At 34.2% G+C, this 23,021-nt stretch overlaps 1 protein-coding gene across 6 annotated transcripts in view; it reads right to left on the minus strand.

Annotated features, from left to right (window-relative positions):
* The window catches only part of LOC149780242 (dynamin-1-like), a 129,506-nt gene that overhangs the window by 11,145 nt on the left and 95,340 nt on the right, over positions 1-23,021 (minus strand). For 5 of the 6 annotated variants that reach the window (XR_016415034.1, XM_089937014.1, XM_089937015.1 and 2 more), the window contains exons 16-18: positions 21,508-21,564; positions 18,891-19,075; positions 17,047-17,217 (exon numbers count right to left, since the gene is read on the minus strand). Coding sequence is in view for 5 of the 6 variants with exons in the window: in XM_089937014.1 (XP_089793140.1) it covers positions 17,047-17,217; positions 18,891-19,075; positions 21,508-21,564 (413 nt within the window). In the remaining variant the exon portion in view is untranslated. Of the gene's footprint in view, positions 1-16,385; positions 16,515-17,046; positions 17,218-18,890; positions 19,076-21,507; positions 21,565-23,021 lie in introns of those variants that run through there. The other variant, XM_089937017.1, reaches the window with a different exon arrangement.

The following is a 23,021-nucleotide window of genomic DNA, read 5'->3' on the forward strand; positions in this document are numbered from 1 at the left end:
AGTAAGTCAAATAAATAAACCCGTAATCATTCAACCATATGCAAGTGCTAGCAAAGCCATTAAGTCACAAAAATAAAAATCTCACGAGTTTTCATTATTACATGGTGAGACAACTTGTAAAATAAATGAATTGTCCAACAAAACATTTTCCATCATAATTTTGCATAATACCCCAGTATGTAAACTCCTGTATCAATCATAAAAGTTCATCACCATAATAAGAACAAGGTTAATGTGAGCAGCACATTATAAGCCCACCCTGTGTTTAACAGGTGTTATGTAGATTTAATTTGTATTATGTGCTTGACATTTGTCCATAACTGAGGGTAGAGGCTTGGCCTACCTGACTATTCTCTTTCTTGTCTGATCATGTTTCTTAGTTGTAAATAAACTGTTTACTGATATACGAGTTGAAGGTCTAACCTTATTTGCAAACTTGGAATGTTCTGGAAGCAAAAGTGTGACCCACATCATGGTCATTTTATTGTGTCTTAGAATTTTATATAAGGCTGTGGTAAACAAAGTTATTTATTCCTGTCATAAGTTCAGTCTGTGGAATTATTTACTGATATAATCTGAGAGGAATCATTTAAATTATTTATTGGAATTACAAAGAGCTCACTGACTTTTCAGACTAAAACACTATTTTGGGATTATTGTGAATTCACTCAAAGACATTCTGGATTATATCATTGTGATACATCAAAATTTTTTGGTACATCAACCTATTCAAGACTATTGGTACATCAGCATATTCAATACTGGAATTCATTTGGAACAACATACTTCTGGACTTAGGATAGAACATTTAGGAATATTTGGGATTTACAACTAGGTTTACTCTTAAATTTTAACTTTGTTTTCAATGGAAATACATTTGTTGAATTTTACAAAACTTGTTGGTTTCGCTTCTTTCTGTTACATAGCGTAAGACCACATATTGCAAATTAGGCTTTTATGTAAGTGCTAGTATGGCATGGGCAACTCTGGAGATTACTGACCAAAAGGTTTCAATCACCTGAACTTTCATCAAGCTATGCTGACTTGAACTAAGTTTAATGTGTAGAAGCCATTATTTTCTTAAAATACTAGTAGCTCTTTAGTCAATAACATATTCTATCCTGACCTTTGACCATATATTTTACAGTCTGTGGTGTAGAACTCAATTCACTATACAGTACAATATTAAATATTTTTTTTCCTTCGAGTTTTGTATAAGAACATTTCTTTGGCTTCTCTTTAACAGACATACACTAATTGTAAGTTTCAAAATGCATAATGCAGGAGTGGTATTGTGTAAGTTTCATTTTTCATGAGGACAGCAACTTGGAAATCATGTAACAGTAACTTGGAAATATCAAGCACAAGTAAGTGAGTCAACTGTACAATATCAAAATGATTCTGTCAAAGGCTGGAAATGGTTTTAAAACTAAGGAAATTGTTCTGAGACAAAAAAAATTACTAAAATAAATAATTCTGAAACTACAGAACTTATTCTGAGACAATGGCAATAATTCTGAAAATATGGAAATCATTCTAAGACTGGAAGTGATTCTGAACCTATGGACATCATTCTGAAACAACGGAAATGATCCTGAGACTGGAAAAGATCCATAGCCTATTGAAGTAATTCTTAAAATATGGAAATCATGAAAATATGGAAATCATTCTGAGACTAGAAATGACTCAAAACCTATTGAAATAATTCTGAAAATATGGAAATCATGAAAATATTGAAATCATTTTGAGGCTGGAAATTATTCTTAACCGATGGAAATTATTCTTAAACTTTGGAAATGATTCTGAACCAATGGAGATCACTCTGAGACTGAAAGTGATTCTGAAAATAGTGAAATCATTCTGAGACTGGAAATGATTCTGAACCAATGGAAATGAATCTGAAACCAGGAAAATGATTGTGAGATAATATAAATAATTTAGAGACAATGGAAATTATTTTGAAAATATGGAGACAGTGGAAATGATTTCAAAACAATGGAAATCAAAATGATTACAAGATGATGAAAATGATTCTGAGACAAATGAAATGAATTTGAGACAAAAGAAATGATTCTGAGACAATGGAAATTATTCCGAAACTCTGGAAATGAGATACAATTCTGAGATGATCAAAATGATTAAACAGCATTGGAAATTATTCAAATCCCACTGAGCTGATTCTAAGACAATGGACATTATTCTGAGATTATTTAAATAATTCCAATACAACAGAAAAGGTTCTGACACTTTGAAATTATTCTGAGACTACCAAAATGATTCTGAGATTATTGAAATTATTCTGAGAAAATGGATATGATTCTGAGAAAACAGAATTTTTTCTGAAACTATGAAAATGATTCTGAGCTTGTTAAACAATTCTGAGCCTACTGAGTAACTCCATGACAACTGAAATTATTCTGAGAAAACTGAAATGATTCTGAAACTCTGGAAATGATTCTGAGCCTGTTGAATAACTCCATGACTACTGAAATGATTCCATGACAACAGAAATGATTCTGAAACTATGGAAATGATTCTGAGCCTACTGAATAATTATATGACTACTGAAATGATTTCATGACAATTGAAATGGTTCTGAAACTATGGAAATGATTGGGAATAATGAATAATTTTATGATTAATGAAATGATTCCATGATAACTGAAATGATTCTGAGTCTACTGAATAATTATATGACTACTGTGATTCCATGACAATTGAAATGGTTCTGAAACTATGGAAATGTTTCTGAGACTATGGAAATGATTCTAAGAATACTGAAACAACTGAGATAATGGCAATGATTCTAAAATTGCTGAAACAATCCTGAGACCACTCAAATGATTCTGAAAATATGTAAATGATTCTGCTGCTATTAAAATGATCATGACAACACCAAAATGATTCTGAGACTATTTAAATAATTCTCAGATAATGGAAATGATTCTGAGACTATTTAAATAATTCTCAGATAATGGAAATGATTCTGAGACTATTTAAATAATTCTCAGATAATGGAAATGATTCTGAGACTATTTAAATAATTCTCAGATAATGGAAATGATTCTGAGAAAACAGAAATCATTCTGAAACTATGGAAATGAGTCTGAGCCTGTTGAATAATTCCATGACTATTGAAATGATTCCATGACAACTCAAATAATTCTGAAACTATGGAAACAATTCTAAGCCAGATGAATTTATTCTATGATTACTGAAATGATTCCATTAAAATTGAAATGATTCTGAAACAATGGAAATGATTCTGAGCCTACTGAATAATTATGACTACTGAAATAATTCCATGGCAATTTAAATTATGATGAAACTATGGAAATGATTCTGAACCTGTTGAATAATTCTATGACCAATAAAATTATTCCATGACAATTGAAATGATTCGGAAGCAATGGAAATGAATCTAAGCCTGTTGAACAATTCCATGCCTACTGAAATGATTCCATGACAAATGAAATGATTCTGAAATAATGGAAATGATTCTGAGCCTGCTGCACAATTCCATGGCAACTGAAATGACTCCATGACAAATGAAATGATTCTGAAACAATGGAAATGATTCTAAGCCTGTTGCACAATTCCATGGCTACTGAAATGACTCCATGACAAATGAAATGATTCTGAAACATATGATTCTGAGCCTGTTGAATAACTCCATGACAAATGAATGTATGTGATTTAGATTTTTAACATAGCTTTAAAACAATTTCAGTCATATCACTACGATGCCTGCAGTGTCACAGTTTATAGTGATGTCTAGCACTGGGGCATCATGCCACAGACATGTAGCATGATGTCCCACCCAGTCACATTATCCTGACACCAGACCGATCAGTCCTACATTAACCTCATAATGCTGAGCGCCAAGTGAGGCAGCTGTTAGTACCATTTTTTAAAGTCATTGGTATGACTCGGCCAGGGTTCGAGCCCACAACCTCCTGCATCCGAGGCGGATGCTCTAACCACTAACCCACTGGAGCAGTCCATGACAAATGAAATGATTCTGAGCCTGTTGAACAATTCCATAGCTATTGAAATGATTCCATGACAATTGAAATGATTCTGAAACAATGGAAATGATTCTGAGTCTACTGAATAATTCTATGACTACTGAAATAATTCCATGACAATTTAAATGATTCTGAAACTATGGAAATAATTATAAGACTATCAAAATTATTCTAATGCAATAGAAATGATTCTAAGACATTTTAAATAAGTCCGAGACTACAGAAATGATTCTAAGATGTCTGAAATAATTCTGAGACACTATAAATGATTCTTAGACAAAGGAAATGAAACTGAAAATAATTTTGAGACTAATGAAATCATGATTCTGAGACTAAAGAAATATTTCTGAGACAAAGGAACTGAAATTATTCTGAGACTATTGATCTAAACTGACGGTGCTCCCTCTTCATAAACATGTTCATGAGATCCATACAAAAATAAAACAACAATTGTTCAGAGATAATTTAGTTGGCAGACAATAGCTAAGGTAATGTGTCATGTCAAATTCAGCTGTAGGAGAGTCCATTTAGCTGATTTGCATAAGGAAGGGAAGTACACAAAACAGAACAACCCAATTCATCTAAAGTTATCTTCAGACATCAAAGAGACATGGTAAAGAACAGTGATGTTATTACACATCACTGTGTTGAATGAGAATGATGAAGCCAACCTTAATAAAGTTTGTGATCAGAAGTGACATTACTCTTAAGCTGGAATTTTTTCCATATATAAAATGCAAAACATAATTATTTCAGCAGTTGAATAGTGTTCAAAAGTGATTCATTATTTTAAGAGTGTGATTTAGGAAACCCCAGAAAAATAAATTTCAAAGCTGAAGGTAGGTTGACAGAGTTTTACTTTCTAAAACACAGAAGCAAGATGGAACATTTAATTCTTTGCACATATTGCAAACAACATATTGCCATAAATGTGTGTCAAAATAGAAGCACCAACTTCATGTATTCAACAACCTGAATTAACATTCTGATTAGTTCTCTTTATTATTTGTTACCTTAATCTTGTTAGAATAATAACTATTAATTGACACATGCTTTTCAGGGTGATTTTAACCATGAAACAGACTGAATGAAAGACAATAATAAGCACACAAGCGTGTTTGCACAGTTGATTTGTGTTAATAAAGCATTAACACCCGAACTGAACAGAGGTGTGTATTACTGCTGTATCACCTGTCAAGTTCCCATTAAAATTGTAATACTATGTTCTCCCCCTTTCCCCAGCGAAATGGAAATTTACAAATGTGATACATACATTTATTTTTCTATAAAGCCAAAACATGCAGATCTCATGGTCAAAGTGCATCAGATACAGTTCTGACAAAGTTAACGTTATGGTTGTCATGAACAACTCAGTTCTGAACAAGATGCTCCAAGAGAATCTGGCAAGGAAGTTTGAACAACACTACCATCTAGTTTCTAGTGAGTACAAAGATGAACACTAATGAACTATGCATTACAATCGAATCCCCTACTGAATTACTGAAAGCAGCAAAGACTGCATAAAATTAAGCATGTTTAGCCATCCAGCGGAGTTTAAGGACAGCTTCTTGTTTTTATTTTTTATTTAATGTCAGTGTGGTTGTGATTATGTGAATGTCTGCACACGAGTATGGTGTAGATATTTGAAAACACTAAGACTATAAGTGTAAGACTGTAAGTATACTAAATGCCCTTAAGAAAATTGACAATTCCATTTCTTTTATTCGATTTAAATTTCCAATTATTTTATAGAGGCTTATTTTTTTAAAAATAGCTTATTCTCAATTTTATAACATTAATTTTGGGGGTAATATGCAATGACCCCTTTTTGGACCTCAAAACACTATTTAAGTCTCAGAAATCCCCCAACACTGTCTAGGAATATGTCAAATATGAACATCCATTAAGTTAAGTCATAAAATTTCAAGAAGTTATATAAAAAGAATATTTAGCTCAGAGAGCAGACATAGCATAGGATATTAGTTAAATTGGATACTACACATGATCTGTTCTCCATGTGGCTTGTACTATGGGTCACTGAAATTTGCAAGCTCCACCACCCTCCTTTCGCTTATGTGCACAAATGTCACACTGTGATCGATTATACCACTCAGCTGACCTGAAGTATGGCCTGCTTGTAGCCATCTAAAACTCTATTATCTCTCATACTGGACATTAACCCATTTTTCATTTTGTACTCTTGCTGAAATGGTCTTATTTCAAACAGAAAAATTTGAATTGGAACTTCACAAAGAAATGTAAGAATTTCTGTATATCTGTCATGGTGAATATGAATGGTTACAGCAGAACAGAACAGTATTACAAGGAATGACATAATGACATACATTACAGACAGACGGAACAGACTGGCAGTTGTTGCTCTTGAATATATGGTTTTAATTTTGATGTAAGGATTTTGTTTTCATAGCTGTGCTGGTGTTATCAGGTAGCTGCATATTATTTGTGAATGGATTGGTACATGGATTTTCTTACCAGTGCAAATAAGTACATAAGCTTTATTTCAACTTAGCTATTCCCCTGAATACACTGTAAATGTTTTAAGCTGATGATTCAATGCAAATGCAAGGTCACATATTCCTGTTATAAAACTAGACATCATAGTATAATACTTTTTCTTTACTCTTTCTAATTCTGTTCTAATATTTTTTTCTTTGTTTATTTAATGCAGTTCTCTCTCTCTCTCTGTATGTATGTATGTGTGTGTGTGTGTATATATATATATATATATATAATTTGCATTTCATTCTCAAAATGTGTTGAGAGTTTATCATCTGGCTGAATTGCTCCTGTGAGTTTTAATCTTGACTCCTTCTTCTCTCTGGTCTGTATTTAGTGTTTCTGTCCTTCACTGAGGTAAAAGTACACCTCCATTTCATACAACTAGTGATTAGGAGGGTGGAGCTTAGCTAAACAGTAACTTCAAAAGTTTGGTTTTAGGTTTCATGATACAAGTGACTTAACATGATGTGATTTTAATGATGCCAGTTATAGGTCCTTAACCAGTTAGTGGAACTATGCTATCTACTAATCCTATAGAATGTCATGTCATAGCCATTCAACAACTTGTTCAAAATACAAGTTAATTGACATTTTAAAAGAGAGAGGAAGTTAAGTACCATCTTTACCCTACATTTTATGGACTGAAAAAATTATTTTTGTGTAAAAACTTAGAGACAAAGAATATACATGTAATTCCAAACATTGCTGAAAAACTTTGGGTGATAGTAGGATGAGGCAAGATCGACCTTTCAATTTTGTTTCTGGAGTTGGCAGATTAATGGCTGTGTTTGCATTGAAGACTTAATGCTCTTCACAGCTTGTCATAATCTGGATTATTAATGAGGAAATCAAAATGAAGGTAACAACATTTTTGGACTTTTAAATGAAGACATTAGTTGTACCACTGCAATCTACCAAAAGCTAAACAGTACAATCTTACAAACTGTGAGACAATCATGTGTGCAGTTCTGACAGCAGATCACACACTTAATTGACATTTACAAATAGTTGTTTCGATGGCAGAATTTTCTGACACCAACTATCCAAAACTTGTCTAGATTAAATGACATACAGATTACAAAGATTCTAATTTTGTTGAAACCAAAATGCAAACAGTCTTGAATTGGCTGACTACCAGAAACAAATGAAATAAGGTCAATCTTGCCCCCCACCCCCAACCCTGAAAGTTTTTTTGAGAACCACTGTCCTTGAACATTAAGACATCTGCTTATTTTTGGCCATGCAAAAACATATAAGCCCACAAAATTGCTGTTTTGGTAATGTAAGTAACTATATGTAATACTACACATTTTAATATGTTTAGTTGAGAACATTAAAAGAGAAAAGAAAAAAAATGCTTTTGTAAGTAATGTGCATAGTTATAGACAAACCCATTCCATAGCACTAAGTTCATATAACAAGCATCACAAAGTTGAGAAAACTGGGTATGGTTAATTCTACTGATAAATATAACTTAGCTGATTACCTTTTAGAACCACTGTAAAAAAATAAATAAGGATAATACATACAAAAGCTGATACAGGCAAATATACATGACAAGAAAAGTACACATGCTAAACTATGTAATACATTAACAATGCTCTTCCTTACAATTAATATATATATTAGAGCTGTGACACTACTGATGAAATACCTAATTTGTATCACCAAATTTAAATCTGTGTAACATTTTAGCAATTCTACAAAGGAAACAAATTTTCACTAAAATTCTATGCATATGTAATTTTTTCTTGAGACTATACTAGTAATATGTCATTTTGTTAGACTTCCGAATTCTGATGACATAGTTGCATCCACAGATTATATCTGAGTTTGGGAACTGAGCTTTAACTCAGTATGAGTTTCCAGTTGACACCTTTTTAGCATACAGAGCCTGATATCCCTTGCAGACTGACCAGTCATTTTGGTCCTGAAAAAGTCGTTTTCATGCCAATTAAACATATCAGCCCTTCCACAACCTTTTTGTGAAAAAGTAGGGTGGGCTCAATTTGTTGTAAGAAATAGTTTGAGAGTAAATGAAACAGGTGAAGTTCAGGCAAAAATGAAGGAAAGAATCAGTGTAGTAAAAGAAGACAGGTATAGTTCAGGCAAAACTGTAGGCGAAATTCAATGTACCATACACGCTCACGTATAAGCCAGTTCGCATATAAGCTGACCCTCATATTGAACAGGTATAAACACTAACAAGTGCATGACCCACGTATAAGCTGACTTACATCTCCGAGGCCTCTCAAGATGCACGAGGTAAGTTCTAAATGCATTTCTTTAGGCAAACTTTTTTTTTTTAAATTACATGTATACTTATCTCAAGGTTGGCATGCATGATTATTAAAAAGAAATGGTATAAACTTGTTTGAAAAGTTATTTAATTTTCTGTTTCTTATAAAGTTTCGGAAATAATGCTTCGGAAATTATGCCAATACTGTAAAAGGTGAGTTGTAGTTTGCTTTGATGTAAGTGACCTTACACCATACCTGTCAACTTTCACACTGGGAGGAGAAGAAAAAAAACTACCGATTTTTGGGGTTGCTCCACGCCTACCTCCCTATTTCATAATATCTTCTGAATTTTGCATAGAACTCCTGATTATTACATTTTGTCTTCAATTTTCATTTCTTCTAAACAAGAAAAGTCCTATATGTTCTGTTGTATTACCTTTGAATTATTGTTGTGACGAAATAATTATTTTAGTATAAAGAATTTGCTTCTTCACTAAACAGAATGTTAAGTTGCAACATTATTCACGTAAATTATTGATTTTTTTAAACCTATATAATAATAAATAATAAACCACAAATAAAATTATCCACAATTAATTTCAATCCCAAGAATGATCACTACGAATGCTGTAACTCCATATGTTATAGCTCCATTCCCACGAAAGAAACTGGGGCCCTGAGTGGCTGAGTGGTCTAAAGCGCTCATCATTCCGGATCACTGCCATCTCACCTCTGTCTGCATGGGTTTGAGTCCAAGGCTCAGCTAGCGTGGGTACGTGAGAAAGCCTGCCAGTAGCTTCTCGTGGGTTGGTGGTTCTTCCCTGGGTTTTCCAGGGTTCTTCCTCCACCAGTTACACTGGCCGCCATATATAACCTATCTTGTGCTGAAAAATGGCGTTAAACCCTAGAACAACAATGAAAGAAACTTACACGAGTGAACACTTGGCATTTTTATACCATTTATACCAATGTTAAACTGATATCGTTACCGGTCAAAATTCACTCTTATTACAAGTTAGTATCGGGGTTTAAATGATTAACTGGCATGTACTGCTGTTGCAAAATGAAAAACAAATTCGCCGACTATCAACATAGGAGACACTGAAACATCAAGCTTACCACTGTGTGGAAAGATATGTTTGTTCAGCTAAAACAAAACTAAAATTGATTGATGTTGATCTTAGATGATCTCTATGAGAATTTCAGCCTTTATTATTACCACTCTTCATGAACATGTAAATTATAATGGTTATGTGCCTTGTCCAAATATAAATGCATACTTTTTTTAAAATATTACCTCAATTTGTAAAATCGTTTATATCACTGAATATGAGTAACTTGTGAGTGAATGAGTCAACGTAAAGGAAACAGCTATTAAGGACTAGCTGATATGTTACTGGAAAGAATTCAGTTTGGTCAAAACAATGAATAAAGCAAAATGTGCATCTATGTTTGGGAATAAGTAAGGATTTAAGTGACAATATGCATGCTTGGCACTGTGTAAGTACTATACTTGGCACTGTGTAAGTACTATACATTATAGTTCAGTATGGTCTCCCTTGTAAACTCAACCGGTCTCGAATTATGAAGTCTGTATTTACCTTTATTTAACTTCATGTTGGAGAAATCAGAAAATATGCACATGCAAAATAATAACAAAATTAATCATAGTACTTTATAACAGTTTAATAATTGTTGGGTCATCAAAAGTTACTATTTTTACATGCTTATGTCTTAGGACATGGAAAAAATTACTGTTTCGTGTCCCAAGATTTACAGCCATTACAGTAGTCAACAAAAAGACCTAAAAACTGTCAAGTTTACACACTGGCCCGCAGATAAGCTGCCCCCCCCCCCATTCGTCCAGGCCATTAGTTGTGTCTTTATAAGAAAAATTTAAAACAATGTAAAGATGTAACAATAAAGATGAATTTATCATATTTAGAAACAGAATAAGGTATATACATGTATCATGTTTTGTATTAAATCAGTGGTATTGCACAGCTCTAATATCTATTAGTGTAACAATAAAATCCAGATCTCCAGCTCATGAAAATCCAGTTATAATGCAACATGCTTCATGCTTAATTTTACATAACAGTGTTCAATAATCTTTATGAAGTACACATTAACAACAGCAATTTTTTCAGTGTCATTCTCCTTAGACGGGTTCTGTCAGTTTTAATCTGCATTTCAGTGCACTGCTTAAAGAGGGGAAGCAGTCTGCTCTACAATTTTCATGATGAAGATCAAGTCAACATACTTGCCTCTCACCTACAAGAGTTGACATTTAATTGTGACAACTTTTTAGAAATGATGTAGATAGCTGATGAAAATGACTGCTCCTCCGTACTTAGAAAATCTGCATTAGTGAATACAAGCTCTCTGAATACTGAACACATTTTTCACAAGTACAGCCATTGATATGTCATCAAAGTGCTTTTATGAAATTTTAAATAGGCAAATCATTTTTTTTAATGTTACTGGCTTGGTTTTCTTTTTTTTCAAAATAATTTATATCCAAAGTTCTCAAAGGATTGTCATCAGCTAGCAATCAAGTAATATATATACATCAGAAGTAAACTCAAACCAAAACCTCCATCTTTTAGATATCAAAGTAAATATAGTAAGTCCTTTAAAGTTACTACAAATTGTATACATTCCCATTTCTGTAAAATGGATTATCACATAAGATCTTTTCTTTAAATGTTTAACCTTGTGCAAAAAGTGCAGAACAACAGAATGTAAAAGATACATTTTCTTTAGGCTGGAACCCAATTTTGATTTTCAATTATATTTGTTACAAAGTGAAACAAAAATTTAAATAACCAGTCTATGAAGAGATGCACAGCAAAAGTGGTGGCTGATTGCTAATATAAAATGAATGGAGACTATCTACTATCTACAATTTGATATTTAGAAAAACAAAAAATGGTTAGATACGTCTTTCTAACTACTTGCATATAACATAACTAACCTTATAAATGACATTATTGTGGAAATACAAATTATTGCTTATTCTTAGGTGTAGTAATAACTGTTAAGAACAATGTGTTTATATGGGGTGCGGTGGATTTTCATTAACATCTTGTTATCAGTGACATAAATGAATTAAATTTAGATTAAATTTATTCTTCTGGGGTAATAAAATAGAGCTCAACAATATTCTGCATAGTCAAAATATTTTGAAAATGTCCCTAATGGATTACTGACAACTATTTCTTCACTAATTAAAATGCAGATGCACAAGATATAAATGTTTCAAAATAATTACCAGATTATAAAAAAAACTAATGCAATAAAACGCATACAGTATTATTATCTCTAAGCAACATGCATATTATTTTTACTAAAAGAAAAAGAAACAGAAAAATATTAGAAATTATATTTATACAGCATGTATTGGCTTGAAGTGGCAACAAAAAAGACAATGTTGAAGGAGCTCACAAAATTTATGACAAAACTGGAACAACTGCCTTAGCAACATGAAAATATTACCAGGTTGGTCCTCTATATAAAGTTATGAATTTCAACTGGGCACTTAGTAACATGACAATATATCCAGGTCACTGATATATCTTCATTTAAACGGGGCAATCAAATTTAATTTTGTCTCCATCAAGTGCTTTTTGTACAATACTGCTAACAAAGTTTCCACAAAATTGTTTCAAAACATGAAAACACACACATATCTTAAAGCATAAAATCTAACAAGCTCATGAGCACATATTTACTAATATGATTGCCAAATTTCACTTTCATTGTCAAGCTTTTTGTACAACTCTGCTAGCAAGGTTTTTAACCAGGAAGTCTACATCCAAAAGTTAAATAATGCAGATACAAGAGACCCTTGAAGGGAATGATGCTCTACTGGCTGAAAAGAATTTCCAGGAATTCAATTCTTACCCTTAACTGCCGAGTGTTGCAACTATCTTTGATATTCTTCAGCAAAAACAAGATTTTCAAATTATCTGCTGCGATTGACATGCTCGAATTCAACCTGGCACCATTTTCATTTAGGACAAACCAAGAAGGCATCATAAGAAGTCTTCTAGTGGAAACAACAAGCTGATATGACTTTCCATTTTGGAGAAGTTACAATAGCAAGATTTTCAAGATGGATATCATGGTGGCCATACTCAGTATCTGATTGGCACCATTTCGGTTTAGCACCAACTAGATATCATTAGAATGTTTGAGATGACAGCATAATGTCAAAATGACCAACCTTCTAAAAGTAGTGATAACACAATTTTTGAGGTAGCCATTTTGGCAGCCATGTTAGGGGGGTGTGTGTGTGTGTGTGTGTGTGTGTGTGTGTGAGATTAAGATTTTGAATGTAGCTTTAAATATTTTGCAGTCATATTGCTACAATGTCTGCAGTGTGGCAGTTTAAAGTGATGTCTAGCACTGGGGCATCATGCCACAGACATGTAGTAATGATGTTCCACCCAGTCACATTATCCTAACACCAGGCCGACCAGTCCTAACACTAACCTCTTAATGCTGAGTGCCTAGCTAGGCAGCTGTTAGTATCATTTTGTAAGTCTTTGGTATGACTCAGTTAGGGTTCTAACCCACGACTTCCTGCTTCCAAGGCAGATGCTCTAACCATTAGGCCACCAGAGCGGTCCATGTTAAAAATCAAATCTGCACCATTTTCATTTCTGACCAACCAGACACCATAAGAAGTCTTTCAGTGAAAACCCCATGCTGTTATGACCATTCCTTCAGGAGAAACTGTAATAACAAGATTTTCAAGATGAACACTGTGACATCCATACTAAATGTCTGACCATTAGGATCCACAAGACAACAAAAGAAACCATTTTTTTTTTTTTAAACCATGCTAATATGACTATCCATTTAGGAGGGGTAATAATAATATTTTCAAGCTGGCCAATCTGGTGGCATGCTAGACATCAGATCAGCACCATTTTTATTGACCACCAATTATACATTAAAAAAATATTTTAGTGTGACCTCATACTGATATGACCATCATTCAGGAGGAATAGTGTTCAGATTTTCAAGATGGCTGCTGTGGTGGCCATACAAGCTGTCAGACCAGCACAAGTTCATATAGGAGCTACTAATCATTGTAAGAAGTCTTTGAGTTACAACTCTATGCTGATATGACCCTAAATCAGGCCAAAGCATTAAACAGTGAGTCTATGTCTAAGACGTTAGATCAATTATGCCAGGGAAGATATTAAAGTACAAACCATTAGAGATCAACCCAACAACAAAATTTCAACCAACTCATCATCACCACATAGCTGTGATAAAGAATTTCAGAGGCAATCGTCAAAAGTATTTGAGCCTGTCTCTATGGATTTTTTTATATACAATCCTGACAAAGAGCACACCAAAGTCATGCAAACTTGATCTGATTCCAACATCACTGCTGTTTGAGTGATTAGATTCAATTCAGCCTTCACTAACTGATGTTATTAATGCCTCTCTCTCACTAAGTGAATATCTGTCATTTGTCAAAGATACCAATGTACAGCCACTGTTGAAGAAGCCAACTCTTGACCCTAATTATTTAAAAAGCCTACTGCCCTCTTTCTAACCTCATATTCATGTCCAAAATCTTAGAAACAGTTGTTCTTGTATCTCATCTGAATTTAAGTAGTTTGGTTTATATAGCAATTTACAGTCCACATATGACTATGGCCGCTGTACCAAAACTGTCCTTCTGGGCATAGTTAATGATCTCTGCTTTGGAAAGTGGGAAGATTACAGTCCTCACCCTCCCTGACTTGTCTGCAGCATAGACACAATAGACCATGATATATTACTTCACTGTCTCCAGCATGTATTTGGTATTCATGACACAGCTTACTATGGTTCAAGTCCTACTTGTCTGTAAATTTCAAACATTTTGGTATTCCACAGGGTTCAGTTCTTGGACTCTTTTCTTCCTTCTAAATATTCAGTCACAATCATCTGGTGTCTCACCAACTGTATCATGATGACACCCAAATGTACAAATCCAAGGCATGGAGAGAGGTACATTTTGAATGTGAAGTCATGAATGACATGTGAAAAGCTGCAGATGAATGATGATAAAACTGAAGCCATACAGATTGCCAACAAAGGCTTTTTCATTTCAATCATTTACCTTAAACAATAATTATCAGCAAAACTATCATTAAATTCATACAGTTAATTCAAAACCTGGGTGTCACTCTTGACAGTACTCTCATTATATTATGAACAAATGCAAGGTGGCATACCTTGAGCTGATATCTGTCAGCTAGAGTCAACAATTTTCTTTCAATTAATGCCACTAAAACACTATCATATTCCTTACACTTAACTGTAATACACTTATATCTGGTTCATCTCAACATCTACTCGAGAAACTCCAAAAAGTTCAAAACACAGCTGCATGGATCATCTGTAGAGAACCAAGAATGAGAACTTCTCTACCCTGTCTTGTACACTCCACTGGCTATCCACTCACTCCAGAATTATACACAAAATCAGTTTTCTATGCTATATTTCGTTGACAGCCTCCTGTCCAAAATTCCTATCTGACCTCTACCTACATAGGCATCTCTTCTGACACTCATATTCTCAATATTCCAACAACAAAAACCAACCCTACGAACAATGTTCATTTGCAAACCATGGCTCATCTGTCTGGAATGAACTGCCTCTTGAACTTAGACACAATGACACTGTGATTTCATCCAAGAGTGCTCTAAAAACTCACCTATTTGGACTGCAAGAAGAGACTTAACAATGATTCCTGCTATTGTTGTTTTCAAACAATATTGTTTCAATCATTGTATAAAATATGCTTTTAAAAATGAATTTACATATTTTTTTTATAATTCTTCTAAATCCTCATACCAACATAAGATCAAGAAGTATCACATATTTTGTGTGCCAACATAAGTGATAAATTCATATTTAATTCACAAATTTTGAATCTCTTACTCTCCGGTTTCGTACAACTTTATTCAGTTGTTTCTTATTTTGTGCTTCTTTGTTTTCCAGCCAATAAGGTGAAAGAAGATTCAGAATTTAAAAACTGATTTCCAAAAATGTCAATAAAAATCTGCAGCTTCATGTAATTTAATTTACAGCCTAGAACTCAATGTCTAATAAAAAATACATCAACTGCATACAAAACATTGTTGCTGGTGGTGTCTTATTGTTGGCCAATTTCTCTTATTTTGGAATGAAGGCTGGGTCGATGCAGTCTTATAGTGGTAATCAGTAGAACAAACAATACAGACCCTGATCTGAGGCCATTATGTGAAGGCAGCTTTGCCAGTGCATTAACAGCAGCAGATCTGAGTCTTTGCAATCTGTAAATTGACTTGCATGGTATTGGTTCTTGGTATCTCATCTGCAAATGATTTCTGGGACATTCAAGCACTTGCTACATGGAAAAACGAAATAAAGTATAGTGATTCCTCATGATAACACTGTTCAATGGAGACATACTCCTGTACCCTGGTTTACTATTAGAGTCCATGCTATTAATTCTTGTAATAATTTACAACCTTTCAATCAAGTATGAAAAGCACAGACCCTGATCTACCATTTAAGCGTATGCTACCTGCACTGCAGTGGAAGTTATACACAGATAAGAATAGTATGAAGACTTGATAAGACAGAGTCTACTCATGTAATGACCATGCACATACATATAATAATAGTATGAGGACTTGATGAGCTAGGGTCTACTCACGTAAAGGCCATGTATCTACAGATATAGACAAGGCATATTTACTATCTGACAACAAAAACAATGATGTGGTTAAAGGTCACATGAACTAGTACTTGATATGCATTCAGGTGTGATGGGATTTTTGTTTTGTTCTTGGGTTCATTCAAGATAGGCATGAAGATCAAAAAATCTACCTGAAGAGGTTAGCTCATCAGCAGTAAAAAAAGACAAAGCTGAAACCTGAAAATTCATACAATCCATACATACCTAAATTTACAGCACATATTCTTTACATGACCAAAGACTTTCCCATTATTGGTAAAAAAGCACACAAATATGCAGACTTGCGAGTCAGTCTCTCTCTCTCTCTTTCTCCCTCTCTCCCATCATCCCTCTAGAGCAGGGGTCTCAGACTCAAATCACCATGAATTCCGTATGAGAACTGCACCACCTTTGTTATCTCTCAGGGCACCTTGTGACGCCAATCATTTTGCAGACCACAGGATATGGCATAGTGGGCCATGTGTTTGAGACCCCTGGTATAGAACTATAATACTATAATACTTACGCTGGAATGAGTGGTATATTGCTGGGAGGAAGTGGTGCCATAGGGGCTGGTCTAGAGGGAACAGAAGGTGCAGGTCGAGTTGGTATCTGTGGCATGGCCATCTGGGTGCCACTTGGCCTATTGGGGAGAGGTGGCGCTGGTGCTCTAGTGGGTTTGGGTGATGATGGTCGCCTGAAAATCATATGAAACTGATTTATAATTATGACACATACAGCTATCATATTCTTTACCTCCAGCAAATAACAACAAGAGTTCCTCAATGAGACTGACACTAAACTGGCCAAAAAGTATTTCCAGGAATTCAAGATACAACCATTTCTTCCTTTTAACTGCCGAGTGTCAAAATCATCGGTGATATTCTTCAGCAATAACAAGATTTTCAAATTTGTTAATATGGAGGACATAATTCAAGTCAGATCAACACTTTTTTCATTTAGGACCAAGTAGACATCATTAAAAGCCTTTTGGTGAAACCCCATATCAATATGACCATCCATTCCAACTGAGTAGCAACAACATTTTCAAGACAGCCACTGTGGCAACCATTTTGGATGTAATATTAGCACCATTTTTATTTAGGAACACATTTTGAGTCACACCCCTCTTACTCCCCACTAATTTGGAGATGACCCTCAGTCAAACAAAGCTTGAGTCATTCCCCTCTTACTTCTAATACACAGTTAATCACTGATCACATATCCTGCAGGGACATAACTCATAGGAACAGCCAGACATGTGCAAAGTTGCGTGTAATTCCACCCACTTTTGTATGTACTCCTCTATGAAGTACCCAAAAATACATCAATCCCTTTTTATACTACATCTGCCAGTTCCCTTTTGTACAGCAATCTCAATTTATATACTAATTATGATACATTTTGTTTCCATGGTAACATAAAAAGATACTGAACGTAGAAAATTCTAAGTATCATGTAGTATGCTTCACGTGTACAAATCGGGTTAAAATATCTTGAATAATTATTATTAGTTATGCTCTGAAAATAAAACTGGTTATGGACAGACAGACAGACAAAACTACAGGCATAGTAATACCTATCTTACCCCCAATGTATTCCATACCATGCATCATGGAGGCACTTTGATACTCTGAATGGTTCGAGAGGCAACCTCCAGAAATAAAAATGTTTAGTCTGAGAAACAGATTTATATGGACAGACAGATGGACACAGCAATAGATACAATGCCCATATTAAACACCACAGAGATCAAAATAAAACATCAATTTCAAACTTTATTTCCCCTGAATGAATGCAAGATGTGATTAACTTGATTTTGACCAGCACACTACCCTTGATGTCCAACCAAAACCAGCTGACCAGCATAACTTTATGCTGTACAAGCATAGCATACATATGATTCCTCCATTATCTAATCAATATTTCAATACAGCTGTATTTCAAATCAACTGACTTGATCAGTTCCAGAATAAAGGGTGGAAAAATGACCATCAATAGCTATTTTCAAGTTATTGGTAAATTCAGCTAACTTAACTTGATACAAAACAGTCTGAATATTTTTCATGTGCTTAGTTTGTGCCTAACAATGTGAAATTTCTGCAAGTACGTGTATTTTATAACAACCTGCAAATCTGTTCTTTTGAATCGAAATATGTATCAAAACTGAGTTTTTATTTTCATTTTGTCAAGTAAATCTCCATTGAATGTATACACATCAAAAGTAGAACACTGGGATGCATGCCATCTCCAACTGTCATTTACAATATTTTGTAGGCAACTGGAATCAATAAACTGATCCTCATTGATAACTGTTCCAAAAACTGTCATTCAGTAAAACTGTCAATTGGTCCCAGTCCTATGACTCACCCTCCCCCATTTCCATTACTCTCTACATCCAACCAGTCATTATCAACAGGTGGTGGTACAGGGGTAGATACAGTGGAGGTAGAGATATCACCAATGATATTAAGAGCCTCCTTTGTGGCATGATACATCCTCAACAACTCTTCTCTTCTTTGGGCCTCTTCCAATGATTCTTCCATCATGGAATTCTAAGAGGAAAAAGAACAGAAATACTAGCATAAATATAACGTGCTTTCTTTATTGGTCAAAAACAAAATTAACCAAGGTAAAATGTGCATTATCTGTTTAACATTTATGTCATTATGACAGCACGGCACCCATGAAAGTAAGGCTTAATCTGTATGTGGACAAGTCAACAGATCCAGTACATCTTTGCATATCTATGGCTGCTCTAACTGGATGCATGCAAAAACATTTTCAATTGTGATATCTTAGTGTTAACCCACAGATCATAAAACAAGCCTTTAAAAGATATGAAAAAGCCAAAGCCCAGCAACAGACAAAAACATAGCAACAAAAACATAGCCACAATTGTAGAGGTTAAATTAAGAGCAAAAGATATGGAAAAATTCAATAAAATCAAATATAAAAAATCTTTTCGTGGCAATAAAACATTTTTTTTACATCAGTTTGTTTTTTAAATAAGACAGAGAGTATACCTTTCTGGAATAGATTTATAAGCAATTCATTATAATTAAAAAAATTACATTATGGCAGAGTGTCCTAATAGTCTCATTCCATCCTAGAGAACCGGATATGTATAGTCTATGTAAGGCTCAATATACATGCATAACGTGGGATAAAAGTCTGATATTTTATTTTGACTTGGGCAGCTTTCCAATACAAGTTTGTTGATGTATCACTGTTACTAATCAATCTTAGAGGGCAAAACCATATCAAACACCTTAAAATCCTTAAATACAAGAAGTTTTTAACCCAACTCCCAAGTTCATCCTCTCTTTTTTGTACAAGCTCTGTACAATGTAATCCTTAAAGTGTTTATCATGGCTTAAGATACACCACTGGCAGAGGTCCTATAGTACCTTTCACAACATCTGACATATTTTAATTAAGCATCAGTTTACACATCTGGCCATTTCATCTTGGCATGAATAGTTATAAACTAAATTTACCTGGTACAATAGACCCTAGAAGATATTCTGACATATTTTACCATGCGTTTAGCAAAGTTTCACATATGTTAGGCTAAAAGAGGTCTACTCAGAAAATTCAAATTGGCTCAAATAAAACATAATTCAGTCTACAAATAATGGCTAACTACGATACAAATAATTCTGAATGTTCTGAAGCAATGAGATTAATGGAACAGGGAAATGTTACTGGAAATATCAATGAGAGAGTTTGAAACTGATGCTGAACAGGAATCTGATGTACATGCTGACTGGATTAAAACTGATGACACGCCTGCCATTCAACAGTATTTACCTGTATTTGCTCCTGTAAGTGGTAATTTTAAGAAGCTAATTATAATAAAGTTCAGACCCTGAAAATCATTTTTTGTACGGGGTTTGTGTACATATGGTATAAAGTAAATACAATACATGCAATTTCAATGCAGAATGCAATTTTTACATTTCAGTTGGCTGGAATGCATTGGAAGCTGGGAATCTTGAACGAAACGAAGCTATCTAAACAGTTTCTTCAATATTATTTTTATTCATTTCGTTAAAGAAGTATACTTCAACTTAACCCAATTTCGGCATTCCCGGCTTCCACCGCATTCCAGCCAAATGAAATGTAGGCTAATGAAACTTGAAAACAGGTCCATTTCTTTTGTGAGAATTTGAATTTATTATAGAAAAGACATCAGAGTATGTAAAGTCTGACTAAAACATTATGACTTTATGTTGCAGAAAAGCATCGTTACTGGCTGCCAGTTGTGTGAGATATTTTTCTGAATATTTTACTTTCGTACAATGTTAATCTACATCAAATCACGTTACACAGCGCCATTATTTAGGCAGTATGACCTTTATGCCTAAAACATAAATATCAGTGTCAAAGTCTTACATGTAGGACTATCATATCTCCTGCCATGAGTCATACTCAAATTGGCATGTGATGTCCAATAAATGTAATTGTGTCCTTTCCACCTTTCATTCACAAGAATCTGAATACTCCTTTTTATTCTTCTGTGTTGATTATTAACATTTTCAACTGGCCTATTTTCCCCTTTGTCTTAAACATGATTGCTTGCTGGACAGTATTTAAAAAAAAACTCTACAATCAACAGTTTGATCATGCAGATGCTTCGCATGAACAAATAGGTGCAGTTTAAAGCGTCTGAGGAACAGTTGTAAAGTTAGTATGTTTCCCTAATTTCACTAATTCTAATATGAAACCTGGATCTAAATCAAACATGAGTGAACAAATTTTCCAGATTTTTCGACAATGATCATATTTCTGTAAATTTTGGTCTTTATGCCGTAAGACAATATTTTAAGGGTAATTTTCTTAATACTTACGGCAACATTGTAAGGATTGGCAGGTCTGCTTTTGCTTTTTCCAACAACCTCTGACCTATAAAAAGGAATTTTACTCTGCTGCATCTTCTAAGAATATTAAGATTTGTGTTATTATTATTATATGTTATTATTACCTGGTCTCCACTAGAATATAGATGTGCCAGCAACTCTGAACTTATAAATTCCTGCACCTGTAAATAGAAATGTCATCATGTCATTTCCACATAAACTCACTTGTATGTCAATTCCAAATGAAACATGCACAGATCCAGATCTGCCATTGAATAGTGCACTGATGGTTCTGGGTCCAAGCAGTTTGTTAGAAGTAACCAGCAGAACAAACAGCACTGACCTTGGTCTGCCAGCACATTATAAATGGCAGATCAGGGTCGATATTGCTTGCAGCTGGATTTTACTTGTATGCACATATAAATGGTATAGCATGAGATGATGGACAATTTTTCTTAACTGACCAAATAAATTCTAAAGATGAAAGTAATGTAAATTCTTTTATTTTCATGTAAATCATTTTGTGCAGTTTGTGGAAAATTTTATTTAGGATTCTTAAATGAATGAATTGGGAAGGAGGTCAAACTATTTCCTAACCATGATAATTGTTTGCTTGGACTTTAAATTTATTGCTTCTTGCAACCATGAAATCCACAGAAACTGGCATATTTGGGTCTAAGTAGCAACAATAGTAACTGGTACCTTCAGTTGGACAACACAAACATTGGGATAATTTCCAACTATCTGATAGGAATTGGTGATATTTTATATGTTGTTTAACTGTTTTGTAACTGAATAACTTCACTGCATTGATATTTTCTGTATGAATGTGAAAAGTAATCAAGCTAAGATGCTACCTAACTCATCTGGTCTGAGATAGTACGACTAACTTAGAAAAAAGTCATTTTATAGTATCTCTCATATATTAATAACAGCTTGACGAGATTATTTATGGGTTTTCCATCTGGTTGCTAAGGATGTCACAATCTTACCAGAGGAACCACCCGTACCAAAATTTAATAGGGCGTTTCTTAAGATACATTATACAAAGTTTGATCAACATTGCAGCTCTCCAAGCAGTGCCAAAAATGATCACATCTTCCACTAAATATTCAGAATTGAAGAGTGAAAACAGTCAAATGGTTGCCCCTGGTGTGCTCCAGAATTATAATCCATTAACTAGAAAATAACCCCTCTCACAACAGACCACCCCATTATTAGGGAACCCTTGCCCCATATATTTTATTTTGTCCTCATGAGCAGTCATCTCTTTTATAGAGACGAGTTTCAAAGCAAAACTGATAGCCTTGTAAGAGGGTATGGCTCCATAAATGGGGTCCACTGTACTACGTTTTGGTCAGTACTAAAAATAAAAAAAGATTGTAACCATTTTGTCCTCCTCCTCAGTTACCCTTTCATAAAAGAGCTTTCCCAATCAGAATGTATGACCTTATAAACGGGGTCCACTGTACCAAAGTTTGTGCTAAAAATATTTAGCAGAAGCAATATAATTCACAGCATAATCCCTTACTGATTGTGAGAGCACAGCACCAGCACCTACATTGTCACCATCATTATAAATGACTAGTCTGGCTTAGAGCCAGCCTATTTAAAGTGACCAGACTGATACGTTACCTGT

The sequence above is a fragment of the Sinohyriopsis cumingii genome, chromosome 16 (assembly GCF_028554795.1).
Source record: "Sinohyriopsis cumingii isolate HCF-2022 chromosome 16, ASM2855479v2, whole genome shotgun sequence".
Taxonomy (NCBI): domain Eukaryota; kingdom Metazoa; phylum Mollusca; class Bivalvia; order Unionida; family Unionidae; genus Sinohyriopsis; species Sinohyriopsis cumingii.